The sequence below is a fragment of the Chrysemys picta genome, chromosome 7, assembly GCF_011386835.1.
Source record: "Chrysemys picta bellii isolate R12L10 chromosome 7, ASM1138683v2, whole genome shotgun sequence".
Taxonomy (NCBI): Eukaryota; Metazoa; Chordata; order Testudines; family Emydidae; genus Chrysemys; species Chrysemys picta.
The window spans coordinates 39490780-39503924 of record NC_088797.1 but is presented as its reverse complement, the minus strand read 5'-3'; the positions used below and the strand labels follow the sequence as shown (position 1 = coordinate 39503924).

The 13145-nt window shown below is 44.3% G+C and overlaps 2 protein-coding genes across 9 annotated transcripts in view; one reads left to right on the top strand and one right to left on the bottom strand.

Annotated features, from left to right (window-relative positions):
- Positions 1-13145, top strand: part of ATG7 (autophagy related 7) — a 282373-nt gene that overhangs the window by 140270 nt on the left and 128958 nt on the right. The window lies entirely within an intron of this gene.
- Positions 9211-11255, bottom strand: LOC135972859 (myb/SANT-like DNA-binding domain-containing protein 1). The gene is made up of 2 exons (XM_065553115.1): positions 10679-11255; positions 9211-9686 (listed from the first exon to the last, which is right to left on the bottom strand). Exons 1-2 carry the CDS (start codon positions 11253-11255, stop codon positions 9211-9213), a joined length of 1053 nt encoding a protein of 350 aa, XP_065409187.1.

The following is a 13145-nucleotide window of genomic DNA, read 5'->3' as shown; positions in this document are numbered from 1 at the left end:
AGGGAGGAAGGGGAGAGAGAGAGAGTGTGTGTGTGTGTGTGTGTGTGAGAATGATTACCTGCTCTGTTCATTCCCTCTGGGGCACCTGGCATTGGCCACTGTCGGAAGACAGGATACTGAGCTAGATGGACCTTTGGTCTGACCCAGTATGGCCATGCTTATGCTCACTCACCCTTTGCTGTGGTGATTGATACTGGAAAATCTAATAAAACTTTGGTTCTTCTTCGAGTGCTTGCTCATGTCCATTCCATGTTAGGTGTCTGTGCTCGCCACGTGCACCGGTGCCAGAGGTTTTTCCCTCAGCAGTATCCATAGGGGACCGGCTCTGGCACCCACATGGTGCAGTATAAGGGGTGCTGCCGGCTCCCCCCACCCTCAGTTCCTTCTTGCCGCCAGTGACGGTGCTGGAACATCTGTTGCTTCAGCTAGCTTTGTTTCGTTTTCTGTTCTTGTGAACTTTGAAAACCTGTAATATAGTTGTATATAGTTAATAGTTTCTTAGTTACTCTTAGTAGTAGTTCTCAACTTTTTGTTAGTCCCAAATGGGACTCAGCCAGGAGATGGGGCATGCCCCGGTCCCCAGGCTTTAAACCCTAAGGTTGTTGCAAACGGCCTATGCCCGTCAGCGATCCTCACACCAGCTGCTTAAGGTGCTTAGGTGAAGGGCATATAAGTGACAAGTGCCGTATCTGCAAGTCCTTTAACCTCGGACGAAAAAGGAGCGCGATATCCATCTGAAAGTGCTCCTAATGGAGTCGGCACTCACTCTGGCACCAGAGCACCATCCACGAGCCAGCATTGGTCCCCCCCAAGTCTCTGGGGAAGAAGCCGAAAAAGACTGGGAGGGGAAGATCTCCTACCTCCCGTAAGAGAAAGGACTGGGGGTGAGCCACGACCCGTGCCAGGCAGCTCAAAACCCACTTCGGGAAGTCGGGCCCAAGCTCAAGTCTTAAATCGGTGTAGAATTAATAAATTACATTCAAAAGCTGTAAAGAACTTTCAAATACTTAATGCAGACCTTAAGTTGTGGGTTAAGTCTCTGGAAATCTGGCCTTTCAGAACAAATGAACAACTAAGGTTCTAAAACCTCTGTCTACAGTGTTAAGTTCAAACACCTTCTGCTCTTCAACTCAGTCTGTAACACCTTTTACTGTTTTCCCTCTTTCCCCTTCTTCCTCCCAGGTCTCTAATATGCTAGACCGTCCCACCACATATGTTTGAGATATAAAATTACTAACTAGTCACTAAGGGCCAATGATAATAGCAATAAACCTATGAGCGTAATAAAAACATAACTTTAACATTTTTACCCCCATCTAAAATTGCTAATATAACTTATTCACATCTTCATCTTTGGGCCTGAACAGCAAAATTTGGTGATATGTTGCTACAAGAGGTATAAAGTAGTAATATTGGCAACCCTTTCATTTTTTAGTACAGGGTCACAGTTCAGAGCAAGAAAAATGGGTTGCAAAAATGTGATTTTTGCCGATATCAATATGCACAGTGGTGTGAGAAGTCATATCCTATATATTTTTAATCTGTGAGAAGTATATTCTGCTTCTTCTTATTACTTATTACTTAGTATGAACAATGAGCTTACATCTCAACGGACAATGTAGAATGAAAGGGGGTAGCTAAATACTTTGTAATTTATTAAAATTTAGCAAACATAATGTTTGTGCCACAATTTTTGTGAAGAATTTTTTTTAAATGAGGGGTTTTTTACAGTATTTTATTTTATTACAGACACCAATAAGACTTCATTGGATGATATTGGAAATTGTGTTGTAATGACTGACACAAGGCTAGGACTTATCAAATATAAATTCTATTCTTTGTTCTGCTGAGGGACGGGTTGTGTAAACTTGGGCAACTCATTTAAACCTCACTTTGCCTCAGATTTGCTATTTGTATTCTGCTCCTGATATGCCCCACTGAACCCTTTCAAGAAAGTATTCTACAAGGCTCATAAAAGTCCCTGGCTAATGCTGCTGTGAAATCTAACATCTCTTTTCTCCCTGGTTATGCAGACCACAAATCTTCCCCTCTTGAATAACAATGCCAGTGTTCCGCAAACACAGAGATAACTGTCGAAGGATCTAGACAGTGATACTATTGAGAGTCTTATCTATGCACAGTGCACCCTGCCCAATGCTCAAGTATGTGGCCCGGTAAATTTTTGAGTATCCAGGTAGCCTGTGAGTCATGCAGTGCAGACCTGGCAAAGAGGATAGCCATGGTCTGACCATAGTAACCATTAGGGGCCAACTATTAGGGTGTGTCTACACAGCCCACAGGAGTGAGCCTCCCTGCCTGGGTTAACAGATTTGGACTAGTGAGCACTTTGAAGTTGCGGCTCAGGCTAAGGGTGCATCTTCAAAGCACAGTCTCTACAGCTATTTTTAGAGCACTAGAACGAGCCCTGCTAGCCCATGTCTGTCAGCAGGTTGTGTAGACATAGTCTTAGGGGCTAATGGGGCTAAGCCCTACTAACGTCACAATTGTGTAGTGACATTGCAGAGTTGGGACAATATATCATTTGGACAGAAATAGGAATTGTCAGATCAGACTAATATCCTGTCTCTGACAGTAGCCAGTACCAACAAATATGCAGTAGACAGTTGAAGAATAATTTGCTAACAAAGAGTGATTCTTCCTAATCCCTATTAGTTAGAGGTTTGCTTGTGCCCTGAAGCATGAGGGTTTGTTTAAATAATTATTACAGTAGTCTGTTTCGCTCTAAGCACAATGGCAGGTGCTTTATTGCACAAATGGAAAGGGCAGCAGCTGATTAAGGCTTCAGTCCTGCAGAAAGGATGTGTTACAGGATACCTGTACCTCCATAGACGCATTTTTGTGATCTTTAAATGATAGGCATACTGGAATGTGGCATTTTCATGCCAACAAGTCGTCTTTTTTTTTTTGCATAACAATGAACAAAAATGAAACATTAGAACAGGGGTCGCCAACCTTTCAGAAGTGGTGTGCCAAGTCTTCATTTATTCACTCTGATTTAAGGTTTCGCGTGCAGTAATACATTTTAACATTTTTAGAAGGTCTCTTTCTATCAGTCTATAATATATAACTAAACTATTGTTGTATGTAAAGTAAATAAGGTTTTTAAAATGTTTAAGAAGTTTCATTTAAAATTAAATTAAAATGTGGAGCCCCCCGGACCAGTGGCCAGGATCCGGGCAGTGTAAGTGCCACTGAAAATGAGCTCGCGTGCCGCCTTCGGCTCACGTGCCATAGGTTTCCTACCCCTGCATTAGAACATGGTGAAAGTAAAGAACTCCAGAAACATGCTAAAATAATATTTTGAAGCGTATGTTTTATTTAATAAAGAAAATGTGAAAGTAAACAAACACTATGTCAGCCTCAGTTGTACTGGTTCAGTTAAGTTAATGTTGGATATCACTTTCTAGTACCAACCACATCTTTTCATCATATGAGAAATTTGTTTAGGCATTGTATCATACTGTGTGTTTCAGGAGTGGGTTCATTTTATAAAATGTCCAGCTATTTATTTCCAGCTATTTATAATTCTCATTTGGCCTGGGCCACAATTTTGGTTTGGTATCTGAAGCACAAACGAAATTTAAAATGTGAATATTTAGTATTTAGAATATTTTTAATAGTTCATTCTAGGTGGGGGTTTCAAAATATATCTATTCCTTTTTTACATAGTAAAGACCCATTTTAAAAATTTGAGATATTTAAAATAACCGGGGGTTAAATCTATCCTATTCTATCCCAATATGTTCTATTATGGTGAATAATGAATAGGCTGTTTGAGACACATTCTGTTACTCTCTTGTGAAGACTAAGAAATTACACAACATGCAAAAACATGTTGATAAACCTTTTTTCTATAATTAAGAACATAAATTATACAATGCACGTCTGAGTGCAAATGAACAGTTGCACAGTATATGGGCCCCTGTAGATTATTTGACTTAGGGGAAAAAAAAGTTGGTTGCTGCTGAACAAATTGCTACCAGATGTAGATTTCAATAAACACATACCATTGTTGCCTTACCCAAAGGTGCTATGAATTTCTGGAGGCAGGTCTGCATCCAGTAAACTGTTGAGGGTTTAAATGTTAATAGAGTTACTGTATTATGTATGAATATACCCACAGCCCCTGGTGTTTAGTGTACTTGAGAACTTTCCTCATCTTATAAAGTCTTAAATGTTGTCCTTAAGAGTATTTAATTGTTAACAACCATGTTTGCGTTCTTGTGACCACACTGTGTATTTCAGCTGGAAACATCTGTAAGACTTCTCTTTGGGATTTCATACTAGAGTGAGCTATGTGAGGGTTGTTACATTCTAAATTATCTTATCAACTTAACAAAGTGCATTGACATCTTATTATAATTAGCATCCAGTTTTAACCACAATATTTTGCTACACATGAAGGAGCAGCTTTCTTATGCTTTTTCTCAGTTTTATAATCAATACCAGTTTTCATAGGAATAAAAGTATAGCTAGTAAATGGTAATACACAGCGAAGCTACCTTATTTATATAAATATTATAAGATTGAAAAGTGTGAAGAGAGATTATTCAGAATTATGTGACAGCTCCCCTTAACACTAAGGATTGCTATGCATATTAATTCCTGGACATGATGTAAACATGCAAAATATGAATGATTAACTTTTCAATAAATAGCAGATCAAGACCGATTTCTGTATCAAAAACCCAATTTGAAACCTCCTTGTGAAACTCCTCTTGTTTCACTTTGAATTAGTGTGGGATTCTGATTTTTAGAATCTGGAATCATTTCTCACTAGCATTATTTGTTGAAAGGTTTACTGAATTGCATATAATACAATAGTACAAAAATCATTTGAAAATTAACACTAATTTTGAGATATTTCTCTGATGTTAATGAAGCAGCCATTTATCAATATCAAATCTGAATTCCTTTTAAATGAATACTGACTGCAGTTATTCTTGTATGATGATTTCTTTCTATTTGACTCTGTATATTTGCATGGTACTTTGTCTTTTTGTGTATATTATGTCACAGCAGTTCCATTTGCCCTGTGTTTGTGGAGGTTCTCTTAAAGTTTCCTATATAAATGCAGTGTTGTTGTAGCTGTGTTGGTCCCAAGATATTAGAAAGACAAGGTGGGTGAGGTAACATCTTTTATTGGCCCAACTTCTGTTGGTGAGAGACAAGGTTTTGAGCTACACACAGCTTTTCCTCAGGTCTGGGAAAGGTACTCATAGTGTCACAGCTAAATACAAGATTGAACAGATAGTTTAGCATAAGTAGTACTATTCTAAGGGACCATTCCAGATGAAGTGGTGATGCATGAATTTGGTAAACTGGCTTTTACCTGAAACTTGTTATACAGTGCTGTACACACTGATTTGGTTTTGTTGTAATAGAATTGGTTAGATCCAGCAGAGCCCACCTATAAGTGCAAAAGTTGTAAAGTAGATGGCACACTTCCATAATCAAGAACCATTGGCATAGGTCAGTGATTCTGGTTTCTCTCAACAGTGACTGCTGTTAGTTGATTTAAGTATTAAGTTGCTCAAAAGGAAAGGTCTTGTCCTTCTCAATGTAAGATGTGCCTGACTTCTTGGAAGAGGCATTAAAAACGTTGCAAAAGGATACATGTCATAATCCCATCCAGGGAAGAGGGAGAGCATTAAAACTGTGTCCCCATTATTAGGTAGGGGACAGTTCTGTAAAGAAAATGTATTTAGGCTGGTTTTGCATGTGTTTTGGATGACTTAACCATTAAAAAAAAGTCTCCGGATTATTAATTAAATTTAGAGAGCCTAACTAATTGCTTTTGCTATTTATTGAAAAAGTGTAAAAGTTATTTAGTCTTGACAATCAGCCTCTATACCTGCAAAGCATAATTCTTCCATCTATTTTTTCCTACTTTAGTTTACTGCATTCTTATTGATACCATAATGGCTCATATTGCTCACTGGTACTACTTATGATTATCGTTGGTATGAATGCCAGTGGCCTTTAGATTAATGGGTCCAGAGTACCCACTGATACAGTACATCAAATCTGTTGTGAAATATTCCATTTGCTCTAATTGGGTGCTAGTCACTGAAGCAATAAATCAGAACTATTCCTTATGTACAATATATCATTGAGCAAATCAAGACATATTTGTGGGGTGTCACAAGGATATTATGATACAATTTTCTTAGAACAGTAAGAATTTATAACCTTAAAAGAGCAGCATATCTCAGGTCTTAATATATGATTAAAATATTATTATAATTTGTTCAGCCATTTTAATTCTGCAAAGCAAACTGTTAAAATACTGTGGTATCACTGCATAGATTATATAGTGAATGGTCTTAGTGAGGGGAAAACTGTCAAATTCCTCTCAGCATGTTAAAAGGAAGAAGAAATGACTCCTAACCTAAGAATATGTACTTTAATTGTTTTTATAAGAGTTCTGCTGGGTTGAGAATGGAGTGAAAAGGGTTGACTGAGATGCAATCATGAGGAGAGAATGGATCGGCCCATGGAAAAACCCATGTGTGCCTATAACTAGACAAGGAGCAGAAGGTAATGGAGATCAGATCTTAAAACTCTAGAGCCATGAAAGGACAGTCACATTTTTAGAAGGGCTTCTGTATGCCACTTTGTAAGCAAAAGAAGAGTCTACAAAGTGAACATTGCTAAATAAATATTTTTCAGAACAAAAAACCTTTATCACAATCACATGCTGTCAGCACTTCCTGGATCATAGGAGGGAGGGGTGGGTGGAATGCAGTGCTTTGTTCTTTTAATTTGGTTGCTCTTTGGCCTTGTCTACACTACGAGAGTAGTTCGATTTTACTTGCATTGAATTTTTGGAATCGATATTGCAAAGTCGAACGTGTGTGTCCACACTAAGGACAGTAATTCGACTTTGTGCGTCCACACTAACGGTGAAAGCGTCGACATTCGAAGCGGTGCACTGTGGTCAGCTATCCCACAGTTCCCGCAGTCCCCTCTGCCCATTGGAATTCTGGGTGTAGCCGGCAATGCCTTCTGGGTAACAAAATGTGTCGAGGGTGCTTTTGGGTAACTGTTGTCATCCGTTCATCACTCCCGCCCTCCCTCCCTGAAAGCGCCGGCGGGAAATCAGTTCGCGCACTTTTCCAGTCATTGACAGCGCGGACGCCACAGCACTGCGAGCATGGAGCACGCTGCGACCATCGCTGCAGTTGTGGCTGCTCTCAACGCCTCGCAGCTTATCATACAGGTTTCCCTGAGGCAGATGCAGAAAAGTCAGGCGAGGAGGCTACGGCACCGCGGTGATGTCCTGAAGTCTGAGAGTAGCACAGACCTCTCAGAAAGCAGGGGACCCAGCGCCGAGGACATCACGGTGGCAATGGGTCATGTTGATGCCGTGGAACGGCGATTCTGGGCACGGGAAACAAGCACTGAGTGGTGGGACCGCATAGTGCTGCAGGTCTGGGATGAATCCCAGTGGCTGCGAAACTTTCGCATGCGGAAGGGAACTTTCCTGGAACTTTGTGAGTTGCTGTCCCCTGCCCTGAAGCGCAGTGACATCCGGTTGCGAGCTGCACTGAGTGTACAGAAGCGAGTGGCCATAGCCCTCTGGAAGCTTGCAACGCCAGACAGCTACCGGTCAGTCGCGAACCAGTTTGGGGTGGGCAAATCTACCGTGGGGGTTGTTGTGATGCAAGTAGCGAAGGCAATCGTTGATGTACTGCTGCCAAAGGTAGTGACCCTGGGAAACGTGGAGGCGATCATAGATGGCTTCGCAGCGATGAGATTCCCAAACTGCGGTGGGGCCATAGATGGAACTCACATCCCTATCCTGGCACCGGACCACCAGGCCACCCAGTACATTAACCGAAAGGGCTACTTTTCAATGGTGCTGCAAGCACTGGTGGACCACAGGGGACGTTTTACCAACATCTACGTGGGATGGCCGGGCAAGGTTCATGACGCTCGTGTTTTCAGGAACTCTGGTCTGTTTAGACGGCTGCAACAAGGTATTTACTTCCCGGACCACAAAATAACTGTTGGGGATGTGGAGATGCCTATAGTCATCCTCGGGGACCCAGCCTACCCGCTAATGCCCTGGCTCATGAAGCCCTATACTGGCGCCCTGGACACTGAAAAAGAACTCTTCAACTACCGGCTGAGCAAGTGCAGAATGGTGGTGGAGTGTGCTTTTGGCCGTCTCAAGGGGAGATGGAGAAGCTTACTGACTCGCTGTGATCTCAGCGAAACCAATATCCCCATTGTTATAGCAGCTTGCTGTGTGCTCCACAATCTCTGTGAGAGCAAGGGGGAGACCTTTATGGCGGGGTGGGAGGTTGAGGAAAATAGCCTGGCTGCTGATTACGCACAGCCAGACAGCCGGGCGATTAGAAGAGACCAGCGGGAAGCGCTGTGCATCCGGGAGGCTTTGAAAGCAAAGTTCCTGAGTGAGCAGGGTAACCTGTGACTTTAAAGTTTGTGTACAGAGAAGCTAAACCTGCCCCCGTTTCTTTACCCAGTTAATGTTGACTATCCTATTCAGTTACATACCCCCTTCACCCCCCTTCCAACACACATTTCGAAATAAAAATAGTTCTACTTTGTTAATGCACACCGTTTTCTTTAATACTGTTTTCGCAGGAATTTTTTAAAACTGGGACGCAGACTGTGGTGCGGAGCGGGTGTAGTGTAGTGACGCGAATGCAGCTTCTAAACTCAAGGATTGACAGGCTCCGCTGCGGTGGGATGGTTGTTTCAACGGAGCCTGTCACCCCTCCTGATCGGGACTGTGTGTATGGGGGGGCTATGTGACTTTGTGGCAGGGGGAGGACGGTTACAGATCCCCTGCTGTGTGGCTCTGTGATCCTGCATAAGGACCGCCGCTTAAGATCTGTAACTGCCCTCCCCCGCCACAAAGTCACAGAGCAACCCACCCCCCACCACATAACATGAAAACAACCTCCCAGACTAACCAGGATAACTAGTCACTGCATCATTGCACTGTGTATGTGCCCTGCTGCTGTGCCTGCCCCCGCCCATGTACCCTGCCAAAGGTGACTGTCCTGTCCAATTACCAACCCCCTTTCCCCTCCTCCTCCAAAAGAACATGATTGAAACAGCAGTTAACAGAAACGTATTTTTTATTATCAACTACACATGGAACTGGGAGGTGAAACTTGGACGGGGGCTTGTGTCAGGCGGGAAGGAAAGAACTTTTCAAATTTTGGGGAATGAGAGCCTTCTGCTACTAGAGCTCTCTGCAGGGGTGGAGTGAGAGTTAGCAGGGACTCTGCCGCCTCTCCTTCTTTGCACTTTGGGTGAGGTGAGTATGGGACTTGGTGGCGGGGGAGGGCGGTTAGAGATGGACTGCAGCGGGGCTCTGTCCTCCTGCCTCCGTTCCTGCAGAACATCCACAAGGCGCCGGAGCGTGTCTGTTTGCTCCCTCAGTAGTCCAAGCAGCGTTTGAGTCGCCTGCTGGTCTTCCTTCCGCCACCTCTCCTCCTGATCCATGTTTGCTTGGTGCATTCGGGTCAAGTTCTCCCGCCACTGGGTCTGCTGTGCTGCCTGGGCTTGGGAACAGGCCATAAGCTCAGAGAACATGTCCTCCCGTGTCCTCTTCTTCCTACGCCTAATCCGCGCTAGCCTCTGGGAGTGTGATGCCAGGCTAGGTTGTGAGACAGTCGCAGATGGGGCTGTGGAAATGGGAAAAAGGGAGTGAATTCCTCAGAAAGATAAATGTAGTTGTGAACAAAGAACATAGTCTTTCTCTGTGAACAAGACCATGCACAGCACCTATCCCATGCGCACTCAGCACAAGGTCGAATTCTCGGCCTTCGCATTCAGTGCCTGGGGTCTTGCACAGCACATTTGAGAAGCGGGGCAGCACAACGGAATTTCTGTTGCAGGCAGACATGGTAAGCCGTAGACTTGTGGCAGTTTAAAACTTTTATATTACCACTGGCCTCATTTCACATTTAAAGCAATGTCAGTTCCTGCTGCCAGCAATCCGGCAAGCGGGAACTCTGCCCCTGTCCCACCCCCTCGCGGCTGTCCCCGGGAACGATCCCTTTCGGCTGCCCCTCTCCCGCCTCCACCGCGTGGCTACAAACCAGCGGTTACAGTTCTGTAAAGGAACGGGCAAGCAGTCCCAACACTAACATTCCCCTACCTAATTCAAAGCAGGTCACCATGGGCGACATCACCCTGATGAGGATCTCTGAGAACGAGAGAGAGAATGCTGCGGGAAAGCCTCCAAAGACCAGGGCTTTATGCCGCCCTGCTGTGCAGAGCAATGATTCCCGAGTACTTGATAGTCTCGTGGCGCGGCAACGTGTCGTACTTCGGAGGACCCAATAAGGCCGCTCTCCCCAGGAACCTCATGCAACGGCTTTCCAATTACCTCCAGGAGAGCTTCATCGAGATGTCCCAAGAGGATTACTGCTCTATCCCCGGACATATAGACCGCATTTTACTGTAGCTGCAGTAGCAGGGAATAAACAGTAGAGCGGCTTGTGCAGGACAATCACGGAAAACCGGACATTGCTCGATTTTTTTTCAAAACTTGCACTGCCCATGACTAAACCGTTAAGCGCCTAGGGCACAGTAATCATGAACAACCCATTCTTTTAATTGTTAATATTCCTGTTCTGTTAAAAATAAATGTTTAGATGTTTACAACACTTACTGGCTGATCCTTCCCCAGATTCTGTGTCCGGGGTAACGGCTGGGGACGCTTCGTAGGGGATCTCTGTAAGGGTGATGAAGAGATCCTGGCTGTCGGGGAAATCAGCGTTGTGAGCGCTGCCGACTGCCTTGCCCTCCTCATCTCCTTCCTCATCTTCCCCGTCCCCTAACATGTCCGAGGAACCGGCCGTGGACACTATCCCATCCTCAGAGTCCACGGTCACTGGTGGGGTAGTGGTGGCGGCCGCACCGAGGATGGAATGCAGTGCCTCGTACAAACGGGATGTCTGGGGATGGGATCCGGAGCGTCCGTTTGCCTCTTTGGTCTTCTGGTAGCCTTGTCTCAGCTCCTTGATTTTCACGCGGCACTGCGTTGCATCCCGGCTGTATCCTCTCTCTGACATGTCTTTAGAGATCTTCTCGTAGATCTTTGCATTCCGTTTCTTGGAGCGCAGCTCGGAAAGCACGGACTCATCGCCCCACACAGCGATGAGATCCAAGACTTCCCGATCAGTCCATGCTGGGGCCCTCTTTCTATTCACAGACTGCACGGCCATCACTGCTGGAGAGCTCTGCATCGTTGCCAGTGCTGCTGTGCTCGCCACGATGTCCAGACAGGAAATGAGATTCAAACTGGCCAGACAGGAAAAGGAATTCCAATTCAAATTTTCCTGGGGCTTTTCCTGTGTGGCTGGTCAGAGCATCCGAGCTCGCACTGCTGTCCAGATCGTCAACAGAGTGGTGCACTGTGGGATAGCTCCCGGAGCTATTAGCGTCGATTTCCATCCACACCTAGCCTAATTCGACATGGCCATGTCGAATTTAGCGCTACTCCCCTTGTCGGGGAGGAGTACAGAAGTCGAATTAAAGAGACCTCTATGTCGAACTACATAGCATCGCAGTGTGGACGGGTGCAGGGTTAATTCGATGTAACGGCACTAACTTCGACATAAACGCCTAGTGTAGACCAGGCCTTTGAGTATATTAAAAATTCCTGGATAGACAGACAAATGGATGTTAATGGGAAAAGTTACATATAGAGAAATAGGATGGGGGAGAGAACCATTTCAGGGTGACCTACCCTGAATTTTACAGAACCAGAATGGCCTCCTATCCTAGACAGCTGTAAACCAAATTCAACAGCTGAAACCATTTCACAATCCCATTGCCAAACAGAAGGTAATACATTGCTCCTGCAGCTGAGGTTATTGCAGTGGGAAGGAACACTATGTAGCTTGAGTGTTGTGAACAGAGCTACCAGGGTCCAGAAATTTGGAAGGATCAGTTACGATGGAAGACTATTGGGCTGAAAGAAAATGAGACTGGAGAAACCACTACTGGAACCACAAGGGCAGGGACAAAGCCAGCACAGAACCAGGACCAGACAGAGTTTAATTTACAAGCCAAGAGGAGAAATGCCAGGGGACCACATAAGTCATGAGAAATTAAACCAATACCATTTTGTAAGACATACAACAGAGTCTGCAGTGTCAGAAAAGAGAGATGAAGAGGGAAAACCAAACAAACCTAAAAGAGTTATTCTAGCATAGAAATTGAATTAATAGGAGCAACTACCTAATTTCCTTTGGAAGACTGCTTTATATTGCCAGCGTGCAATGAGTAAATATCAGACCTTATTTCTACATTAAAATTATGGACATAAAACCTGATACAGTTGTGACGTTGCACTCCATATTTTTATAAAAATATGTTTATAAGTGTGTATATGATGTAACTGGAATATGCTTTATGCAAAAGGTCTCTTGTAAGATATCATTACAAAGCTTATAATCTACTGAGTGTGGTCATCCTATTTGTATGAATGTATCATTCTTGTATCTGAAACTAGGAATATGAAATATAACTCTGAAGTCCTATTGTAATTATGCAAAGTGGGCCATTAATGGGGTTTGGAATCTTGATGGCTCCCATTAACCAGGACAATTGGTTGTAAATGGCTCAGTTTACTTGTAAGCCTTCCTGTATACCTGGGTGCCAGCCAGTGAGTAATGAAGTTTCTTCTTCGAGTGATTGCTCAAGTGTATTCCACAATAGGTGTGTGTGCTTGCCACGTGCACTGGTGCCAGAAGTTTTTCCCCTAGCAGTACCCATAGGGGAGCACCCCTAGCGACCCCTGGAGTGGCGCCTCTATGGCGTGGTATAAGGGGCGCTGCGCGCTCCCCCCACCCTCAGTTCTTTCTTGCCGCCACTGAAGGTGCATTGGAACTGCTCTGCCCCAGCTTGTCTGCAGCTTTCCTCTAGCACTCTTGTTCATTCGTAGTAGTAGTACCTGTAGTTGAAGTAGTTTAGATTAGTGTTAATTTAGTTTAGTGCGCCCAGGTCGGGGCGTGCCCCGCGCTTTAAGTCGTGCGACACTTGCAGGTGGCCAATGCCAGTGAGTGATCCGCATGCGGACTGTTTCTCCTGTCTGGGGAAAACTCATCTCAGCGATCACTGCAAGATTTGCA